The 22205-nt window shown below is 43.7% G+C and overlaps 1 protein-coding gene across 4 annotated transcripts; it reads left to right on the top strand.

Moving 5' to 3' along the window:
* The first annotated feature begins 285 nt into the window (after positions 1-285).
* On the top strand, positions 286-8423 carry ZNF622 (zinc finger protein 622). 4 transcript variants are annotated; one of them, XM_040086339.2, is made up of 8 exons: positions 286-331; positions 610-817; positions 2504-3112; positions 4516-4773; positions 5482-5644; positions 6432-6544; positions 7357-7500; positions 8088-8423. In XM_040086339.2, the coding sequence occupies exons 3-8, from the start codon at positions 2506-2508 to the stop codon at positions 8213-8215; spliced, it is 1413 nt and encodes a 470-aa protein (XP_039942273.1). In that variant the 5' UTR covers positions 286-331; positions 610-817; positions 2504-2505; the 3' UTR covers positions 8216-8423. The 4 variants fall into 4 exon arrangements, with proteins under 4 accessions (XP_039942273.1, XP_039942288.1, XP_039942303.1 ...); XM_040086354.2 differs by having other exon boundaries at positions 287-331; positions 667-817; XM_040086369.2 differs by lacking the exon at positions 286-331 and adding an exon at positions 382-400 and having other exon boundaries at positions 667-817.
* Positions 8424-22205: the final 13782 nt, after the last annotated feature.

The raw sequence follows: 22205 nt of genomic DNA, 5'->3' as shown, positions 1-22205 counted from the left end.
GGTGGAGTCACCGTCCCTGGAGGTGTTTCAGGAAAGACTCGATGATCTAAGACATCTTTTCCAACCTAAGGATTCTGTGAAAACAACCGACCAAACAAAAGGAAACAACAATACGATCCACCAAACCCCAACGGGCCGAAGGCCCATGGCCGCCCCCGCTCCAGCCCCTCAGGCGCTGCTCCCGCCCCGCCCGTTCCGGGCACCGCCCCTGCCCCGCGCCCTCCGGGCCGCCAGGGGGCGGGCGCGGGCCGCTCCCGCCGGACGCCGCGCGGCCGCTTCCTGCCCGCGCGCCCCGCCCCGCGCCGGGCACCGCCAGCGCCGCCGGCCGCAGGTGAGCGTGTCTGAGGGGCGGCATGGGGCGGGATGGGATGACACGGCACGGCACGGCGAGGGTGGCGAGGTCAGGCAGCGTGGCCCGGCCCATCCAGCTGTGCTCCCTTGGGATGCAGGCTCCCTGTGAGCCTGGCCTGGTCCACGCCTGGCCTGGTGGCTCCCGGCTGCCGCCTGCGCCCCGTCTTATCTCTTGGGGGTTTTGTGTGGGTTTTTTGTTTGTTTGGGGGTTTTTTTGTTGTTTTTTTTAAATTTTAATTTGTATTTATTTATCTTTAGGTTTTGCCCGATTTTTTGTTGCTCGTGTAGTAAACTCCCGCCTTGTGCCACCATTAGGGACACGGGCTCGGTTTAAATCCAGCCGAAGGCAGCTAAAAATCGGCCGTAATAAAGAGCCTCGGGGGCGATCGGGATTTCTCTGGAAGGACTTGGCTGTGCTGCGGGCTTGTGAGTGCCTGGGGTCTCGTTGTCCTGAGCTCCACACAAGGTAGGACTCGGGGCTTTGGTCCTGTGCCTTAAAACGGGAGGGGGAAAATGCAGGCGGGTCGTGAGAAGGTGTTGTGTAACTACACGGAAAGATTTCCTTGGTTTATGCAGTCTGGGTTTGGGTAAACACGTCTCCACGTAGCAGTCAGAGGTGAAGGTTTATGGCTTTAGTTTCTCTGTTACAGACCTTATCTTCTGAGCTGCTTTCTTGTGGGTGCGGTGGAGAGGGAGGAGGTTGGATGTTTTTAGGTGTCCCCGTGGCAATGGAGCTTCTGTCTGTCCGTCACGGCCCAGAACAGAGTTCTGCCTCAGGATCCCGCAAGGAGTCTGTCCCTAAGAGCCAGCGTGGCTCTGGGTGCATGGTTTATGTCAAAGGTTGGGGCTTGGGTGGGGAGAGGGGCAGGGAGCGCTCCAGGTGACAGGGAACGCCTCAGGGAATACTTGGGATCTCTCAAGTGGATGGAGAACTCGTTTTTCTCTGAAATGCAAAAAGCATTTGTTATGCTGAGAAGATGCTTATAGTACTCTGGATAAAATAATATGGCCTTCATTTTCTGCATACTGCAGACAGCACAAGCAGTAATAAGTAAGGAGCCCAGTGGTTCCAGGGAATCAACGTTTCATAATGTGTGCTTTGACTCTACATGTTTATGACTTCTGCCACTGCTTCTCCCAGTTAGTAGTTTCATGGAGGGACTGTTCTTCCTCTCCCTGCTTTCAGACCCCCTTCATCCTGTTGTATTATTTCTTTTTTTCTCCAGATTAAGCCATAGTTTTTCTAAATCAATTAAAAGATCACTTTCTGTGATCTCCAGATCATGATTTCTTTGGTCTTTGCTTTTGGAGCATTCAAGAGAATCCATCAACTTTGTTTAAAAAAAAAAAAAAAAAAAAAAAAAAAAAAAAAAAAAAAAAAAAAAGCTAAGTTTCATTAAGCACTGAGAAGAAAGGCAGTGAATGGGTTTGGAAGGGACAGCATCAGTGGCAGGTCACTGCTCTGCAGTTGCCCTGTCCCAGCCCAGTAACATGGCTCAGCTGGATGTTGGGAAGTGGAGGGGAGACCAGGGTTAGCAGTGGCTTCAAGTGCTAGATCTAGGCATGACTGACTGCATCTCCAGATGAACAGCTCTACAGCGTGTTGTCAGCACTGCATGCACTGCTCCTAAGTAGCTAAGATGGCTTTATTTTTAAATGCAGTAACTTTTTTTTGCCATTTTATAAGTTTGTGGAAAACAGAAAATAGACCTGTAATCAGGTTTTCCCTTTTTACCCTTATTTCTGAGGAATCACTGGTCTCCTCAAAGTGCTAGAGTTGGCAGAACACAAGCTTGTTAGTAAGAACCTTCAGTCACTGATCTTCAGTGAAAGGTGTAGAGCTTTTGAGTTACTGTTGCTGTGACCAGGGACCCTCTCCTGCATCCCAATCCCAACAGGCACAGCGGGTTCTGCATCCAGAGCTGGGGTGCTCAGCTGCTGCTGTGGTTCAAGTAAACTCAAAGTCTTTTCTTTATAAGTTTCCTCTCTTGCTCCGCACTCATTGCTGATGCGGTGTTTAATAAATTTAATTTTGTGCAAGAACTATGTGTCTAACACTGCCTTTAAAGAAGGTTGTCAGGATGTTGTGTTGGGGTTTTTTTGTGCCTGTTACTTAATTTTTTCAGCATGATTTTCTTTTTTCCCACTTTAGTAATGGCCACCTACACTTGCATCACGTGCCGTGTGGCTTTCAAGGACGGTGACATCCAGCGTGCCCATTACAAAACCGACTGGCACAGGTACAACCTGAAGCGTAAAGTGGCCGACATGCCTCCTGTCACTGCTGAGAATTTCCAAGAGAGGGTCCTGGCGCAGAGAGCAGTAGTGGAGGAGCAGAACAAAATCACTGCCACTTACTGCACAGTGTGCAGCAAGAGGTTCTCCACCTTCAATGCCTATGAGAATCACCTGAAGTCCAAGAAGCACCTGGAGCTGGAGAAGAAAGCTGTCCAAGCTGTCAGCAAGAAGGTGAAAATATTAAATGAGAAGAATCTGGAAAAGGGGCTGGCCCCAGAAAGTGTAAATAAAGATGAAATGAACACAGCTATTCAGCAAGCCATCAGAGCCCAGCCATCTTCGTCGCCAAAGAAGACGCCTCTACCTCCTAGTAATGAGAGTGGCTCTCCAGTTTCCAGGGAAAGCGCCAGCTTGTCCCAGAGCAGAGAACGACCAGAAATACCTCCACGGCTGCAGTGGTTTGAACAGCAAGCAAGGAAGCTGGCCAAGCAACAAGCAGAGGAAGAAGAGGATAATGAAGAAGGTAAGGCAGTAAACACACTGACAGAAGATAGCTTAGGGTAAGATACGGTTTGAGCAAAAGCTTCCTCCTACTTCCGTAGCAGTGCAGCATTTTCCATCACAAAAGGTCTTGCTGTTGATTAAGTTTTCAGTTTAACAAAGGAGTTAAGTTTGGCCCATGTTTGTAGTCAAGGACTCTGTGTTAGTGTCTGAACTGCCAGCTGTTCTACTTAGAGACAGACACTAATGCATGTAAGGATTGAATATAAATAGTCACTAGTATGAGCACTATTACCCACATAAAATGCCAAAGGAAGTTTTCCTTAAAGAAGGCTAATATAACAGGTTACCCTAAAACTACTTCTGAAAAAAAAATGAACAAAAATACAGTTACGATCATTTGCTGTTTTCCCAACTCATTTCCTGAACTGTTGAAGGGAGGTGGTTGGTTTTGTTTCCCTGTGCCCCTCAAGACCGGAGGAGAAAGTTTGCTCTTTAACCTGACTGTGTGGCATCATTTCTCAGCATGTTGATGTCTGTGTTAAAATGGGTTTAAGAGTTGCCACCCCAGTGGCCTTTTCCTGTGAATACAGCTCTGTGTTGGAGGGCAGCATGGAAAACAGACAGCTGAAAAGATAGAGCTTCAGAATTTCCAGAAAAGGGTTATTTTTAACCTGGATGCTTCCAGTGCTGTAGTTGACAGTGCAGCTCCAAAGGCATCTATTGGAACAGTTGAATGGGGTGAGCTGTAGCCAGGGAACAGGTATGGATCAGGTGGAACTTCATTCCAGCTCCTGAAACCCCTGTGTCACATTACTGCATTTGTTACAGCAGTTTTGTACTCTTGAAATTTCACTTGTGGTTCAGTGAATCTGTTCTACATGAGAAGAAGCATTTACCTGTGGAAATACATCATCACACCAGCTTGCACTTGTCTAGTATTATGTGTTAGTCATAAATTATATTGCGAAAATCTCGGTAGGTTTCTGAATGTTAATTGTTCTTTTGAGTGTGTGAACAGGAGCGTGTTTTTCCTCACTGCTGGAAATGAGTATTTTCCTGATGTTACCAGAGTTGTCTTCTTTTCAATGAGCCATGCTTGAGTTCTTGCCCTTTGGTGAATTGAATTAAATTAAAGGCCTGGAAACAGCAGTTAAGTGTGAGTAGTTGAGGAAATGGAGGGGGAAAGTATCAGATCAGCCAACATTTTTTATGAGCATTCTTGTGCTTTGCTGTGCGTCTTAAAAAGAAACGTCTTTTACTGGCAATGGTAAATTCTTGCACCTGGAAGTGACTGTGTGGCATTTAGCTGTAAGAACAGAAAATGCAATATGTTCTATGATGGCTTTTTCTAGCTTATTTGGGACTTGCTTTGCTTGGGAAAAGTGTAGAATAAATATCTTTTTTTAAAACTTCCTTTTAAAGACTGGGAAGATATGGATTCTGATGAAGACATGGGCTCCGATGAAGAGATGGAAAGCTTGGGAGAAGAAGAAGAGGAACAACAGGCAGAGGCTGAAAGCATTCCTGCTGTTGGGGCCATACCAGTCACAGACTGCTTGTTCTGTTCCCATCACTCAAGATCTCTCACAAAAAATGTGGCACATATGACAAAAATCCACAGCTTCTTTATTCCAGACATAGAGTACCTTGTGGATCTCAGAGGACTAATCAAGTATCTTGGTATGACAGAATATTCTCTTCATTTTTTGTCAGGATAATTATATTCTGATAGTGCTTATTTTCATTTAGATATGATGCCAAATGTTTTAGTTTGGATTGCTTGTTTTTTGCCTGAGTGCTGTTGGTATGTTGATCATGAGCAGGACAACAGGCTTTCCAGGGAGAGTAAGAGAAAATTTGGATGAGCAAACATGGTCATGTACCCTGTAGGTCTCACATAGTTTTTTGATGCTGAGAAAGTTGTTCAGATAACGTGAAATTTGGGACAAAATTCTGTTGCTAAAGCGTGCATATGAACTGTGTTGTCCTACCAGTTAGTCACAAGTATTTGTCTCTTTGGTTTACAATGCTTGTGGGAGAGCTAAAAGCTAGGGAAAAAATGTGTCATCCTTCAAGTCTAAAAATAATGATGAGAATAAAAGAATTTGAAGTATTGGATAGAAAAACATTTTGGAAGTGTGAAATTTGTTATTGAGAATACTGAATGACCCATACCTTGTCACAAGAAATCTTTAAATGGCCAGACTTGTCCCTGATGGGGCAATATGGTCAAGGTATAGGAACAGCGGGGCTGTCCTGGAAATTAAGGGCTTGAGACTCCTCTTAAGTCTCTCTGCCTGCAAGCTGGGAAGGCTTTGTCACAGGAATGTTAATTACTGACTAGGGATATCTTGTTCAGACCAATAGAAGTGCCAATGTTTTCTGCAGGAGAGAAAGTTGGTGTTGGGAAAATCTGCATCTGGTGCAATGAAAAGGGGAAATCCTTCTACTCTACGGAAGCAGTCCAGGCTCATATGAATGATAAAAGCCACTGCAAACTCTTCACAGATGGAGATGCTGCCCTGGAATTTGCAGATTTCTATGATTTTAGGTGAGGTTGTTTCTCATTGAGTGGGACACAGGTGGGGACAGACAATTTACATTATTAAATATTACATTAGAAACTATTATTAATTCTTAAAATTTAGTGGTGTTTTGGGTTCCAGTGCTTATTTTGCATCGCTGGTTCCCCACTTTTTTAGGTAATGGTAACAAGAAGATTGGTTGTCTTCTTCTGTGATCGTTATTACCAGTCCTACATCAAAGTACATTTTGAATTCTGTTTTGTGTGTTTGCTGTTACTGAATTGAAATTTCAGTGCACCAGCAAAGGCCATAAGAGGTCAGAACTGTCTTTCCCATTACCTTTTAAACAGACTGTGGACTTAACACCTACTTTGGGTTTCTTACATATGTTTTATTGTGTAGCTGAAATTGAACAGGACTGCTGTGATTTACAGGCCTCCTGTTGAACTTCCTGCAACTTTTCCTAAGCTGTGTTCATTTTGGTCAGAAGCACCTCGTATTATGGTGACAGGTGGAGCTTCTGGGAGCACTTGTTTGGTAGCTGTGCAGAGCTGGTGACCTGCACTGTGGTGGCTTTTCACCATAAGTCACTGTTAAGTGTGCAGCAGCAGAACTGCTGAGTTGCAGAACAGGGTGGAGGAAAGGGGTTCTTTGTCTCCAGGCTCTGTTCAGGGCAGAGTTCTCCTGTTAGGAACTCTCAGATGAAGGCAGGTGAAACATGACAATGTTTGTGCCTTGCCCAGTTTGTAGAGTGGGTCTGGATAGCTGTGGCTGCTCACCATGTTTAAAGCACGTGTTGCTGCTCTTCCACAGGAGCAGTTACCCTGATCACGAGGATGGGAAAGATATGGAGGGTCCTGGAAAGCACCTGGCAGAGAAAGAGTTGGATTATGATGATGACACCATGGAGCTGATCCTTCCATCAGGTGGGCACAGGGTTTGTGTTACAGCTTACTTTCCCTGCATTTCCCATATCTGCCTCCAGTACCTGCAGCACTGGCCATTGTTGTTTTCTCCTCTGGGAATGGGGTTATGTCCTCACCTTCCATTATTTTCACTGCCAAGTAGTTCAGCTTCTTTAGCACTGGTGGGTATATGGACTGGGACAATGAGTTGCTTTGCACATTTTACTTCTACATTATCATGTGATTCTCATGGTATACTCCAACAAGAGTTTCCATATTTGTTTGAATGCAGCTTGGGGTAGCTATAACTTAGGTTATCTAGTGTAGGGTGTGTTTTGTAGAGAGCCAGCTCCTTCCTAATTCAATAAACTAGTTCAGTAAATTAAATTGTTAAATAACCTTTCTCTAGTTCAGCATTTGGCACTCTCACTTGATTTTTTTTTTGCTTGCTTGTTTGGTGGTTTTGTATGAGGGGACCTCAGCCCTTTAATTTTGAAAAAGCTCTGCAGTTACACAAGTTTTTCTGAATGTCAGCTTGAAACAGCATTGCCTCTCTGCTCATTCCACTAATTAAAAAATTTCTTTTCTTATAACTGCCTGTTTGTTATCTGAGCTAAGACCCTCTTGAACAGCAGCACATTTTGTGTTTTTCCTTCAAGCAGCTCTTACAGTGATTACATTGAGTTCCTAATAATCCTAAAATTTTTAAGGTTCTGCACCCTTTAAACACATTTCTCAGCAGAGGGGTTTTCCATAGTTTTCACAGTGTGCTTGAGTACTCCATTTCAGAGCTGTTTCACGATGGATAATGAGATGTCCCCTCCTCTGAGCAGGTGCCAGAGTGGGTCACCGTTCCTTGATGCGGTACTACAAGCAGCGTTTTGGTGTGACAAGAGCCGTGGCTGTTGCGAAGAACAAGAAAGCCGTGGGTCGGGTGCTGCAGCAGTACCGGGCCTTGGGCTGGACGGGGCAGGCAGGTGAGTGACACTGGGAGGCTTTGCAGAGGAGGAGGCTCTGGGATCTCAGCACTCTGCAATTCCAGAAGTTGACTTTGCGTTACACGTGGGGTTTGTGCAGTAGTTTCTCTTGCACTCAGTTCATTTTAATTCCTGACATCCAAGCAGATATAGGAAGTTTGTTTCTGAAATCCAGTGTGGCTTACGTGCAAGCTTTTCATTCCGTTGTTTGTGATACTTGGTGACTTCCTGAGATTTCTTGGTTTCTGCCTGCCCAAGCAACTACTCTTGCTATTCAATAATATAACGTAAGTCATGCTTTAACTTATGAACACTTTTCCAGTTGGAGAACAGTGTTGTGTATCCACTTTTGAAATATAAGAATCTTGCTTGGAATGCAAAACAACCTTTTCTCTTAATCACAGTCATGGGTATTTGTAGAGGGAACTGGGCTTTCCCCAGAGAAAAATGGAAAGAAGAGTGCCATTATGGGAAGGAAAACCTATAGGTAACTGCTGAAGGACGTGGGCAGGTCAGCTAGTTTGCATACAAGTTGTAAGTAAGGTGACAGACACTGATCCATCTCTCTTCCTTCTGTCTCCCTGCAGGGGCCATCTCTGCTCAGCAGCGTGACATGCAGTACCTGCAGAGGATGAAGTCAAAGTGGATGCTCAAGACAGGAATGAGTAACAATGCTACAAAGCAGATGCATTTCCGGATGCAAGTCAGATTCTGAGTTCCAAAGAGAACTGCCTACAACTGGTTATGGGAAGGGCGATTTAATGGTTTTAGGGTTGTGGATTCTCTTATTAAAATGGACTTGGTACCTGTCAAATGCTGATGTGTTTGCTGGTGTGCCTTCCTCTGTAAAAAGAATGGCAGGAAACTTGTCTCTTCTGAAATAATGATAAGCCTAATTTAAAAATAAAATATCTTCAGTGGAACACATGGCAGAGTAGTCTGTGACTGAAGGTACATGCATAGTCTTGCTGCTCATCTTTGTGCAGCCCATTTCTGGGGGACAGCTGACATTGTCACTTGTCTGAATATCTTCGGTTTCCAATTCTAACTGGTTGAACTCAAGAGGAGATCCTAGATCTAAATGCTTCAATGGAGTGTATTGAATATTTCCAGTTGTGGTGCCAGACATATTACCTGGGTTCTATTTTGGAGTTCTAGCTGGAACTATTGAGGTGAAAATTTGAGAGCAGAGTTTCATGGAACGTTAAGTAATAATTGTTTGAAGAAATGTGCTGATGGAAAACATAACTCCAGGATTAATACTTTCCCCAGGATTAAGCTGACTGTACTTGCCAGCTCAGGGCTGGGTTAATAATCTGCAGTGTTGTTGTTTTACATTGAATGTAATGAATTTTCATTTCCTGAAAACTGCTCAAAATTATCCTAACATTTAGATGAATATCAATTGAAATTTTTCATTTCTTGCTTAAAACTCTGTAGGTACTGTGGATGACAGTGTTTGTTGTTCCCACTCAGTACTGGTGGTTGGTTATCATCGTGCAGTGACCTGAGACGTGTTGGCTGGAACAGGCAGGCTCTCCCACTTGAGCAGATGAACTGTTGCAGGCTGGTGCAGAGAAAACCTGTGTGTTAAGGAGCTGAGGCAGCAGTGCTGTGTTGGTCATGCTGGTGTGGATGTCAAAGGTTTCCATGACTTTACCAGTTCTGACCTTCCTGTAAGGAGGCAGGAACCTTCGGAGACGTGGGCTGGCTCCTGACGCCCCGAGTTGTAGTGTGCTGGACACTGAGCGTGTGCCACAGGAGCATGGCTGTTTCCTTGCCTGTCGGTTCATTGGGGAGGCAGCTGGCTACAGCCAGGTTTCACTTCTGCATTTAGGATTGCTCTGGATTCCCGAGGAGTGGCTTTCATTGGTGTGATTTTGATACAGGTTTTCTTGTGAGTGGTGTGTGGCTGCTATCACTGAGAATAGTAGGGATAGACTTTGTCTGTTAACGCTGTATTTTGACTAAAAGTTCTCTAGTGTCCCTAAAAGGTAAGTCAGAAGAAGCAGCAGCATCATCATGTCAGCTCTTCTGAGAAAGCAATGTATTTATGGGACTCTTAGGAAAGGGATAATTTCATAGTGGAGGTGGATGATGTGTAAGCGTTTTGGTTTTGTGGATTTGTCTGTGGTGTTTTGCTCATTAGTGGATTTTTGTTTCTTTAGTGAAAATTCTACTGCCTTGGAAGTTTTTTTGCTGTTCCTGCATTTACAGAGAGCAAAGAGCTTGAGCAGTAATGGAGGCTACAGGTTTCGCACAACATTTAGTAAGTAAACTGGCTAATACATTTTAAAAAGGTGCAGATTTGAGTGAAGGGATAACTGAAGCAGAGGGAATTTTCAAGAAAGGCTGTGTTCACATCCAAAACTTTAAACTAAGGTTGGATTGATTGAATACCTCCTTTTTCCTGGCAAGGTAGAATTACTGCCGTTGTATATCCCTAGCTGGATCTGGTGCACATTTGGATTTTTTGTAGAGGGTTCACTCTGGGTTATTCACTCAAGGTTAGAGGTAAGACACCTGGTCTCACTATGTGACTCAAGCAGTGTGAATCTTCAGAACCCTTATTACAGTCATGATCCAGCCCAGCCTGTGGCTGTGGTATGGATTTCTTGCACTGAGGGTACACCCTGCTTGTATTTGACAAGTCTCACCGTCTGGCCATTGGGAACTGCTCATGTCTTTTTCTTTGGAGAATTACTATCAAAGGATCTTCTGTTTATGGATAAGTTAGATCATCTTTACACATAGGACAAAATAAAATTACACAAAAACACAGAAATAGAAGGGTTAAGACTTATTAACCTGAATATTGAAACTTGCAGGACTGGCTTTGAATACTAGAATAAGTCACCAGTGAGAATCAGAGTAGTATGCGGTCTTGAGCTTTTGGAAAACACTCATGGAATATACAAAACTTACATTAAAGACTAAAGAATTATTCTGGAAGAGTCTTGGGAATAACCTAGTGCAGTTGCTTAGATCTTAGTGTTTAAGGAGTCTTGGCAGTGAAGGCAGAAATATAAGGAGATAATTGATCCACTGACAAATTACTTTGCGGCCATAAGGTTCAGGCCAAAGGTTCATGGAGTTTGCCACCCTCCTCAACATGAAAGGGAACCAAAGGCAATTTCTGTTCTCTGTGCAGACTTGCTCAAAGAAGCCTGCTGTTTATGAAGAGATGGGGATTGCCTGAATTTCCTGAACAGTCTAGTTCAGAAAAAATGCAGGTAAGTAAATATGAAAATTGTTAGTCATTTTGCAGGTCACAAGGAAGCAGAACAAAGTAATTAGTATAATTTGCACTTAGGATTCTGTCCTACACATCTTGCTGCAGTTTAGTCGGAAGAAAATCGAAGAGAGGTATGGGAACCTACCGGCATTTTACAGAAGAGTTGTAATACTCAGGTGAAAATGGCTGCCTGGGAAAACCAGCAGAGGGCATAGGAAAGCTTTTCCCAGAATTGTGTTTACTATGAAAATAAATACAGCCTAGTAAGAGTGCATTCATGCAGGGCAGAGGTAGGGGGAGACTGCAAAGCTCACCACTACCATGAGACAAGATTAGCACCAGGCTTCTGTGAGATGAGTTTCTATTAATATCTTTATGTAGGTCCTGGGAGACCATTGCATGTGCATTGCTGGCACAGGGTGGCTGGAGCAAGTATATGGGGATTGTCAGCAGGGTTCAACGACAGTGTTACAGTCTGCACAGCTTTTAGGTAATTCCAGGTACGTCAAAGTATTTGAGAGTATTTTTATTAAACACACTTCTCAATCTTTCACCTCCCTGTACCAGGGATAGCTGAGGGCAGTTTTTGTTTCCTAAGAGAATTCCATATTACATTTGTTCCTATCAGGGAGCTGTTTCCAGTTGTGATCTAGCCTTGCACTTGTGCTCCCCTGCTCTAACCTTGCATTTTCTGGCTCTTACAATGAGTAGACTTGGGACTGTCTTTGGGTACTCTGGAGCCAGAATTTCCTGGTATGATTGTAATTCAGTGGGCATGCTTTTCCCAGAGCAGGAGATCATCCCTTCTCAAGCGGTGCATTGTAGGAAAGGCTGGTAAGAAGCATAGCAAAGGTACCTCATTTTGGATGAGGCTGGGGTTCTGCCTGCCTGTCCATCCATTAACAACTGGGTATTGAAGTGATCCCAATGCTGCATCAGGCACTGCAGAATGAAGCAGCAGAATAAAAGAACTGGGGAAGCCGGTGGAGCGCATCTGTACATCTGACATCTTTTGGAAGTAGTTCTTCTATTTTGTACACTTTAGTTACCTAAAAGCAAGCCTAATGCTTCTAGAGGGAAAAGCATGTACTTGTCATCTGGAAGGAAGGGATTAGGAATGAGAGAAGCCTATCGATGTAGTGTGGCAGAGACACAGGAGACTCAGAAATGTAAAACAAATTAACAGCTAATTATGCTGAATCTGCAAGTCAAGTATTTAAAGTAAGCAGCCCCTTTAAGGGTCCACTATTGATCCCTGATTTGTTTCTTCAAGGCAGAGGTGACACCTGACATGTGAAGGTGTTGGACTGTTGCTCAGCTAACAGCTGGTGCTTGGAGGGCATCTCGGGGAGATTCTCCACTGCAGCTCTTATGAGTTACTTTTGATCTACTAAAGCTGAGGCATCCTGTGCTAATGGCTTCAGCTGCTCAGGGCTTTTGGGCTCTTCCTCCACACTATCAGCTCAGTGCTGCTGTTGGGACACTGCACTGCAGGATCTCAAGTGGGTTGATACTATCATGACCTACAATGGATGGAAGGTTATAAATAAGCTTTAGGACACATCTAAAACTAAAATGAATCGTAAAAATACATCTTAAACTCCTTGAGTCTTAATGTTAATTGCTTTAATCCAACAGTCTACCATGCTGCAGTTGCAGAATAGCAGTCGCTAGACTGCCATCAAATCCTCAGCAGCTGGCACAGCCTGGATATTTAAAATTATTTAAAATTACCATCTAAAGGCACTTCTGACCCAAAGGAAATTCCTATTGTCTCCCACTGCATCCCAAACTGTGAGATGCAGCAGCCAGGCACTTCAGGAGCCCTAGAAGTGGTGACAGGACACCTGTAACTGGTTTTGTGTTAAGGATTCCTGCACATCTAGTGTACCAGACTAAAAGGCAGAGTGATAAATCCTAGCTGGGCCAGGAAGGGAATCAGAATCACTCTGAAAGTGCTTCCCAGTGTAAAGTTACATGGCTCTTCCCAAAAGCAAAGCGATCTGTACATTGCCAAGCACATATGCCTTCATACGGTTCTCTGATGCAAGGAAAAGGGTCATCTGACATTGAGACATATTTTCTGTCATTCCTTACACTTGTTGTCTTGGAATCTTATTTGTTTTTTACTTTTTTTACATATTTGCCAGCAATTTACAGTGATAAATTCCATACCCTTCCATGTGGAAGTAAGAGGCTTGCTCCTCCTGCTTCATGTTAATAGGCAAAAGGGAATGTGTACCAGGACTCAGAAGAACTGCGTGTTCACATCAGATAACCTCATATCTTAATATTCCTTGCCTGAAGGATCTTCGGGAAACAGGTCTGGGTAGGAATGACTGGCAATCAATAACCTGAATAACAGACTTAGCAGCAGCAAATGCTATTGATCACAGAAGGGAAAAAGGAAAGTCTTTATATTTTGTGTGAGCTCTAGAGGCCACAAAGAGTAACCTGATATTTTACAAAAATAAAATTTGTAGCAAGATCCTCTTCTTCTTGGAACACTTCCTTGTTTATTCTGCCAACTCATTGAGAACTTTAATACTAAAAGCATGCCAGGAAGACCCAGCGAGAAGTTTACAAAGCTGAATGGCTCAGTCAATAGTCACAAGACCAAAAGAAGTTGTGTTTCTGCAACAAATGGGTAAACCAAGGACTTTGGATGTGTAAGAGCAGTGCAGCAGGATAACCTGTTCTCAGCTCTGGTGACAATTTTCCAACAAGCTGGGGTGGAAGGAGTCTTCCTGAACATTCTTCCTGTATCTCATGGGTTGCAGTGCTCCAGAGCTTTCAGCCTCTGCAGCACACTTGTCACCCTGGTTTTTCTGAGTTTTTAAAGCCTTTTGATTGTTCATAAAAATGGAGTCAGACCTTTTAGCTACTGTACAATATTAGGAGCATTTTCTACCTTTTTCTCACAGATGTAACATAAACAAATCCTTTGTTTTTCATTCTCTCTCCTTTGTTTGCATATTTCTAACCTGAAAACAATTGTAACTGACGGCTGGTCTGGCCATTCAGCTAAGGGGTGATAACTCCAAAAGCCAATCCACTGCCAGACCCACAAATGTATAAAAAGTAAGAAATAAACAGGCAGAGGGCTCTCCGCCTTGGGCTTTCGGCCTTGGCTCTCTCGGAGGAACCTTCTGCCCTGCGAAAATCTTCTTGACTCCGTGTGATTAATTTGTGTATCTCAGTCACACACACTCACATCGGGCTTTGCAGCACGTAGAGATGCAGCCCTCAACACCAGCTGAAGCCAGAGTGTGCTGTCCATGCCTCAGCTTCCTCTAGGTTTTGTGTTTCCTTTAAGCTAGAAAAGAGGGCATGCTTGTAAACCTCAGGGCCAAGTTGCCTTGCACTGCTCCACCTCAAACAAATCCCTCCATGCAAAAACAATTTCACATTTCTGACCACTGCCAATGCCTGTTACTGGTTTGCAAGGTTTATACAGTCATCTTCATGTATGTTGGCTTCTCTTTTTTCTGGCTTGGGTAGCTTTCCACCCTTAAATTTCTGCACTTTACAGACATGAAAGCAGCCTGGCTTTCCTAGGCAAGATCTGCATTTAGTCTTTCACTGTTCTGCTGCGCTAACCCTAATGCCTTAACAGGTGGGGCAGCTGTATTTGCTCATGATATATGCACTGAAAAAGTGCATCTTGATAAAGTATTCACTGAAGTGTTCCAAAATCCAGATATTTTCTGACATCTTTCATAGGAGCAGTCATACCTAGTTTACTTAATTCCTTGCAATCATGGTGTTTCAGAAGATCCTGCCACTCAAGTTGCCGTATTTTAACTATACTGTGCAGGCTTTCAAAATATGGCATTTCAAAATTGAAGAATTGTTTCAAGGGTTTTTTCCCACTAAGCGCTAAGTATTACCAACAGATATTACCTTAAACTGGCCATAGGCCAACAATAAACCCAGACTGTTACTTTTACTGTAATAATCTGTTACACTGATCCCACATTCAAGTAAATGACTGGCATTGTCTTTCTTCATCTTCAGTACAGGATGTGGCAGTTGTCTTGCTTTCCTGCCGGTGGAAGGTTCATTGTCCCACAGAGAAGGGAAGAGTGACCTGTGAGGTGCGGAGCCGTGTTCATCACCCTCGGATATTTGAGAGTTTTGCCAACAGGTGTCAGTAGAAGCCCTCTCATTGTACAGTCTCTCTCGGTTTCCTTCCTTGTCTGCTGAACTCAGCCGTGCCCGACATAGCTGCATGAGAGAACACATTGTGCTTAGATTTGTCCTTGACTTTTTGCCACCTAAAGCCATCGTGGTTCTTCCTGCGACACAGTTCCTGAGAGAAAAATGTATTTTTATAGAAGAGGGGAGGAGCAGTACAGTCATGGCACAGTCCCATAGCCATTTACAGAGCACAGAGAGGATTAGGTGGCTCCGCTGTGCCCACACATTTCTCTAGAAGGGAGATATCAGGAATTAATCAGCAGGATCTAATGCAACATCTTGCTTTGCCCCAGGTCTGGGCACTTGTCTTGAGCTGTAATCTGAAGCGGAGAGTCCTCTCCTGAGGGCAGATGCTTTTCAGAGAGCTGACCAGAACTGATTTAAAGGTTTGAGTGCCTGCAGGAGGGTGCCTTCTTCTTAATTAATAGACCAGCTGTTCAAATTCTTGTTACTAGGCAGCTAAATATAGAAATCAGCCAGATGCCTTTGAAGTTTTATTTTAAATGACTTGGTCTTTTGGCCCCATGAATCATCCATTTTTTTCTGTATTGTGGCACGGCTCCAAGAAGCTATCCCAGCACAGCCATTAAGAATAGCTGAGGTACTTTGGGCAGGACTACAGCCAAAGCTGTACGTGCATCCCGAAGTTACTCAGGGTCAGGAATCAGTGCCAGAAACTGCAGTCAGCCCACCTTGAACATTTATCATGTCCCAACGCGAGATCACCCAGACTCAGAAGGTCACGAAGCATTGAATCATTTGGAAATCCACCTGTTCTTTTTGTAGTTAGATACCCTTGCACTGTATCCTTATTTTGCTGCTGTTCCTCTTGTTCCTGGGTCATCGCAAGCTGACTAGGAGCTCACAGGGCTCAGTAGAGTAGCCCCAAATCCATACTTTGTTCCTTGACACCAGCCCTCAATTAGGAATTTGAGCTCTGAGTAAAGCAAAGGAAGCCCCTTGGTAACTCTAGCAAACAACCAAAGAAACTGATAGCAAAATAACTTTTTACATTTTTTTCTTCGTGCAGTTTGTGTCACCAGGAGCAGATCACAGGTCCCATGCTCACCTAAGGGAGGCATTCCAGCCTAAAGGCCCCTGAACTTCAAAGCCCATTTATATGCCTATCTGTGGCAGCAGCAGACATTAACAGCAAATCAGTCAAGCAGAGAGAATAAATAAATCCTCTTTTATTCTGTATAATTTTTTACTGGCTCACTGATTGTGGGGAAATAATGCCCTTCTGACTGGCTAGGTTTGACGTCCAGTGGCAAGTGCAACAAGTGGCCGTGCCTAGCACTGAAGGTCATACAAATTCATTAGGTCATCTGTCAGGAGCATCCAGGTAAACTGCGCCTCACCTGCCCACATGATCAGTAGCTCTTATGAGCAGTTTTACCATAGGCCTTTCAAACCTTCACACACACACAAAAAATGTCAGAAATAGTTACTTTGATTTACTTAATCAGATCCCTCTCAGTGTGTTTGTGTAAAAACATTATGAGAATAGTTTATGGGCTTTTTCCCTTCCTTAGCATTTCATTCCTGCTAAGACCTTGTGCCTTTAATAAACCTTTGGGATTTTACTGTGTACCAATTATATCTCAATGCTTGTGGGGTGTTCTTATGTGACCAAGGCTTGCATTCCTATTAGTTATTATCTCAGAGGGAAACTCTTGAGAATTCTGAATATATGCACCTTGATCTTCCCTGTTTTAATTCATTAGTCACCTAACGGCACCTCTCAAGGTTATCAGAGCAAAAAATGAAATCTGCAGCACAGCTTAAAGGGTTTGGAGGAAGAATAAAGTAGTATAATAAGGGGAGAAGGTTTTGAGCAGTCCAAGACCTCTGCATACTGAATATGTAAAAGTTTGCAGCCGGCAATAAAGGAATCTCAATATTTACAGAGTACTTACTTACTGTTTTAAAAGTCCATTGAAGAAATAGGTGAGCTATCCTTATAAACTAACCAAATGCTTCAGAAAAAATACGAAATATAGCCACTTCAACATTTTCCAGGTATGGAATTAGTGACTAGTTCTCAGTCACAGTAATTTATTTGATTTAGTTCCATTTTAACCTTTTTTTTTTTTTTTTTTTTTTTTTGGTGTACACTGGGCTTTTTGCTTTTTTCTCTATACTGTGCTACAATTAATAGGTTTTTGGATCCATTGAAGACTAAACTTCATAAATGCAACATCATCAATTTATGGATGAGTACCCAGCAAGTTTTGAAAGGCCATCTTCCTCCTTGGCCAAGGTGATGATATTGCAAAAAGCCTCAGCATTCCTTCACATCTGTTCATCTTCCTCTCTGACGTGCCCTATCTGGAGTACAAATACAGATCAAGGTTGTAGCAAGAAAGAGGTAAATGTCTGCAGATAGAAGGAAAAGGAAATCTTGCAGTAGGCACCAAGGTCTCTTTTACAGCATGGAGAGCCACACAACATTGGAGATGTTCTCCCACAAAACTTAGCTTTTTGTAAGGGCTCTGATTCCAGATGATGTTTTGGCATAACATAATTTGCATTACTTGCAAACATGATTTTAGTTGTTCTGTTTCTTTGGCTAACATGGGATGTGTTAACCTGATTGCTTTCCTCTTCCTGCTAGTCTGATGTCTGCTTGTCCTGAATTTTGAGACTAAAATACAGAGAAATGCTGCCGATTCAGTCATTACATCAGCCCCTCCGACAGTGATCTCTAAGCTTCCTTCCAGCAATGTCTCCTATCCAGTCTCTTGTGGAAGACACTCACCTTTGCAAGGACCCAGCACATTCAGAATGGCTTCAAACAGGACAAACCACTGGATGTGGTTTTTTCTGTCTTTGGAGACAGAGCTTGCTATCTTACACCAGAAGTTTGTTACAGTCTTGATCAGAAAGTGTAGAACTTTAAAGATAGTACACCAGCCTGATCGGAAATGCAAACACACAAATTGCCTTGGAGTCAAATATGGCCCACACTAGCCACAAGAGGACAAGGCAGGCCATTACTTCTTGTGGTACAGTTGCTGTAGTATCTCCATTAAAAAGAAAAACCATTTCTGATGCAGGGATAAGTTGCCTCCAGCAGGAAACCACCACAATGTGAACCTCAACCAGCTGACTGGAAGCAACTTACTCCAGCTACTGGGAGTGTAAGAGCTGCTGTGCTCTACCCTGACAGCTTTCACCACAATCCAGCTTTTATCACAGCCCATTACACTGCAGTGTCTGTCTGAGAGGGGGAATGCTGTCTCCTGCAGCCCTGGGGAAAACCTGATGCATCCTGTGGAGTTCAGAGGCTTGCATAGGAGATCCCACCTCTGCTTCCTACCTGGCATGTGCATTGAGAGTCTAGTGGAGGCTGTGGCCTAAAACTAGATCTGTTTGGTCTCAGTACTTTTTGCTAAAAAGAGAAAAGGGCAGAACAGATTTCCCTGAACCTGTGCTTGGAGACAGTACGGAGTCATGAGCAAGTGTTTTGAGAAGGGAAGTTTTTCCCTCAGAGCCCTGAGGTAAACAGGTTAAAAAACAAAAATAGAGAATGGAGCAAAAGATGCAAAGAAACAATCACAGCTAAAAAATAACAAGTCTGTCCACTGTGGTAAAGACCACTTCACTTTTATTTATCCAAGGCAATTGCATTTCTGCCTAACAGAGAGACACAGCCACAACTTCTGTCCATTCACCCTGCCTGTTGTAGTGTTGTAGATCCACTTAGAGACCAAACTATTTGCCACCAAAACAGAAAAACAATCTTTGATAAATAGTGTCACTATGGGTGTTTCAGAAAACATGGACACCATAGCAAACAATATTGGCAGGACTCCTGAAGACACAGTCTGCCCTCTGTTCCCTCTGCTTTCACTAGGCTATTCGCCCTGGAACTTCTTCCAGCTTTCCCTTGCTTGGGTAATGAACTGGGCAGATGGCGTGTGGGGGCATGTGGATGAAGGGTTTCACATTTGTTAAGAGCAGCCTTGTTGCCTTCCCCTGAGCTGGTACTTAACTCAAGCTGAATGCTTCTAATGTTAGCTCAGGCACCATATGGGTGGGAAGCGTGGAGTCTTCCTGAGGGACCTGGAGGAACATGCCTTCGGTGGCTCATGTGTCCCCTCTGGCACCTACTCTGTGGGAGCCTCCACAGCCATGAAGCTCTCTCCCCACCGCTGCCCCCGAATTCTACTTTCACGCACCGTGTCTCCATCTGCCCCACTCCACTTCTGCTCCTATGGCCCATCCACAGCCACACTTCAGCTCCAGCTCAGTGGCAAGGCCCCAGGATTTTCAGCCAAGAGAAAATGGGTGTTAGCCTTGGCATTCCAAGCAGAGCTGTGTGCAGTGTCAGAGAAATAACAAACTGGACCTTGTGGTTCAAATTCAATAACCGTAAATTCTGTGTAATCTTAAAGGAAATGGCAGCCTCTGTCCAGCACACCTTTCCAGCCTCCCAGCTGAAATGCAGCAGCTTCTAAGTTTGATTCACAGCTTTGCTTTTCACTTTTTAATCTCCTTTAATAGTCATCTTCTCTGATTAAATAGAGGTCCATAGTATCACTGTGTGAGATGTAGATAGCTCAGTAACACAGCATACGCTGATTTACCTAGGCCTGTGTTTTATTTGGCTCCTAATGGCAGGAGCCCAACTCATCAGCATACAGGGCTCTGTTTATAGTATTCATGACATGGACTTTTTATCTCACTTGGAGCCACATTCAGTAAGTTAACAGGAACCTTAAAATGGTCTGTATTGAGAACGTAGCCATGTTAATCAAAATATTTTTTGCATATTATTAGCATGGTTAAACAACCTCAAAGAAATTAATGACTGAATGGAGGAGCAGTATGCAGAACATCAATAGAGATGCTGATCCAACTGATAAGCATGAATTATTTGTGGATGGGAATTGTGCTAAATACCTGATCAGAATAGGCAGAATATTGTGGACTGAGAGGTCAGGTGCTCCCTTGTGTCAGTTCCATTTCATTTGTACAGAAGCTGCTGTTGTTGTTGGTATCTTCTGTTGCCTGGACAGATAAGAAGGCTCCATACTCAGCTGTAGAGCTTTGTCCACTACCTAAATTTTTCCACTACATCATTTCCAGAGATGCAGGGAACTTTTTGGGGGAGCGGAAACCAAGAAGTACTGGAGAAATTACTCCATCCAGCATAGGACTTGGTTGTCCGTAGGATCTACAGGAAGTCCCCTCAACTCCACTGAAAAGTTTCCTCCTCTGCGGTCTGGGCTGAAGTCAAGAGCAAAAGCCCAAGACATTTTGCAGCACTTCAGCAGTATTTTGCTTTGGCAGGTAAACATCCCTGGGAGAGTAACAGATAATGAGGAGTGGCAAGGAGAGATGATCATTGATCAATGGAGCTAAATTAATCGGAAGAATCAGCCCCACATAGTGAATTACATGTGGTGTGCATTTATGTGGAAATCTGTATTTACAAGTCCACCGGCTTAATATGCAATTGGAGGCATGCCACAGCAAGGGAGAGGAATATTATTTTTCTTGCTATAGTCTACTTTCAAGTGCATCGGTAATGCATCTCAAAGGATGAGTCCAAACTTTAGGTTTTGATTGTTTTCCTTTTTAATGGGAAGAACTCCATGCTCTTGTCTTAATGTAGTAATTCATCCTGTTGAACTTAGTATGTTTTGAAAAACATCACTGCAGTACTGGAGGAGATTCAATCCTTTCAAAAGTGAGACTACAAAAGATTGCTTTCATCTTCCTCACATCACTGTAGAGACTAATAAATGTAGATATTGCACAGACCAAAGGTGCACCTGGTTCAGTTCCTTGTCTTGGTGGTGCTGGGCTCAAAGTATGTACTGTCAATAGCAGTTCTGTAGCAACTTCTCCACCCCCCAAAATCATATTTTTTAAATTAGGAGGAAGTTGTAAGTACCATTTAAGATATTTTCATGCATACTTGGATTAACTTCTTTCCTTTCACAGGACACTGAAAAAAAGAGCCATGAAGAACAGAATTATGAGTCTTATCTCAGTCCCTGCTGTATGGAATATCAAGCTCTCCCCTACAGCAAGAGGTGGCAAACCCAAACCTCATTTGCTTCCTCCAGCAGGGATTTCTAGGGTGCATATGAATTGTATTTTTAAGCTTCTCTGCAGAGAAGCAAGACCTTTTATTAACTGTTCCTCACTCCCTGCTACCTCTAAGATAATTTTCTTACTACAGTCTGCTTGAAAGTGCTTTGGTATTGCAGCTGAATGATGCATCCAAAATTCAGGTCTTGATTGTTTTTCTTTTTAGTGGGAAGAACTCCATGCTCTCAATAGACTAATCTGTGCACATAACTGCAGTGCTGGACTTGCAGGTTACCCAAGTAACCTCTTCTGTTGATATGGGGCAAGTGGGGGACATTGTCCACCTGGATTTTTCCATGGTTTTCAGTACAGTTTCCCACAGCTGCCTCCTGTGATGGGCCATGTGGCAGGTGGGGAACCCTCTGATGTGCTGCACACAGAGGAGAGTGGGAAAGAGCTTCTTTGCAGACTGGCAGCCTGTCACACATGGGGTCCCCCAGGGGTGAATATGGGACCCAACAGTGTTTAATATCTTCAAAGGTGATCTGGAAGATGTGATCAAGTCTGTTCTGATGAAGTCTGACAATGAAATCAAACAGAGAGGAAGTGGACACTTCTGGAGAGCCACACTGCAGGAAGACCTGGATAGGCTGAAAGAGTGGCCTGATAAGAACCTTATGAAATTCAATAAGGACAAGAGTAAGATCCTGCACCTGGGAGAACATAATCCAAGAATGCAGCACAGGCTGGGATCTACCTGGCTAGGGAGCAGCTCAGTGGAAATGGACCTGGAGGTCCTGGTGAACAAGTTCAGCAGGAGTGAACAGAGTGCTGCTGGAGCAAAGCAAGCCCACGGGATGCTGGGTTGCATCAACAAGGATACCACCAGCAGTGATAAAGAAGTAATTGTTCTTCTCTACTCAGTGCTTGTCAGGCCACACTTGGCACGCTGTGTTTGGTTTTGGTCCTCACTATGCAGTAAGATGTTGACAGGATGGAGAAGGTCTAGAGAAGGGCCACACGTACCATGTGAGGAAAGGCTGAGAATTTGTTCAGCCTTGAGGAAAGAAGGCTCAGGGGAGATTTTATCTTCATGTTCCAGTATTTGCAGGGTGGCTACAAAGAAGATAGAAACTCTTTTTACAAGAAGTCATGTGGAACACATGAGAGATAATGGGTACGAGTTACTCCTGGGGAGATTCCAATTCGACACGAACATTGTTCA

Source organism: Hirundo rustica, chromosome 1, assembly GCF_015227805.2.
Source record: "Hirundo rustica isolate bHirRus1 chromosome 1, bHirRus1.pri.v3, whole genome shotgun sequence".
Lineage (NCBI taxonomy): Eukaryota > Metazoa > Chordata > Aves > Passeriformes > Hirundinidae > Hirundo > Hirundo rustica.
The sequence above is the reverse complement of the archived record's forward strand: the minus strand, read 5'-3'. Positions and strand labels throughout refer to the sequence as shown.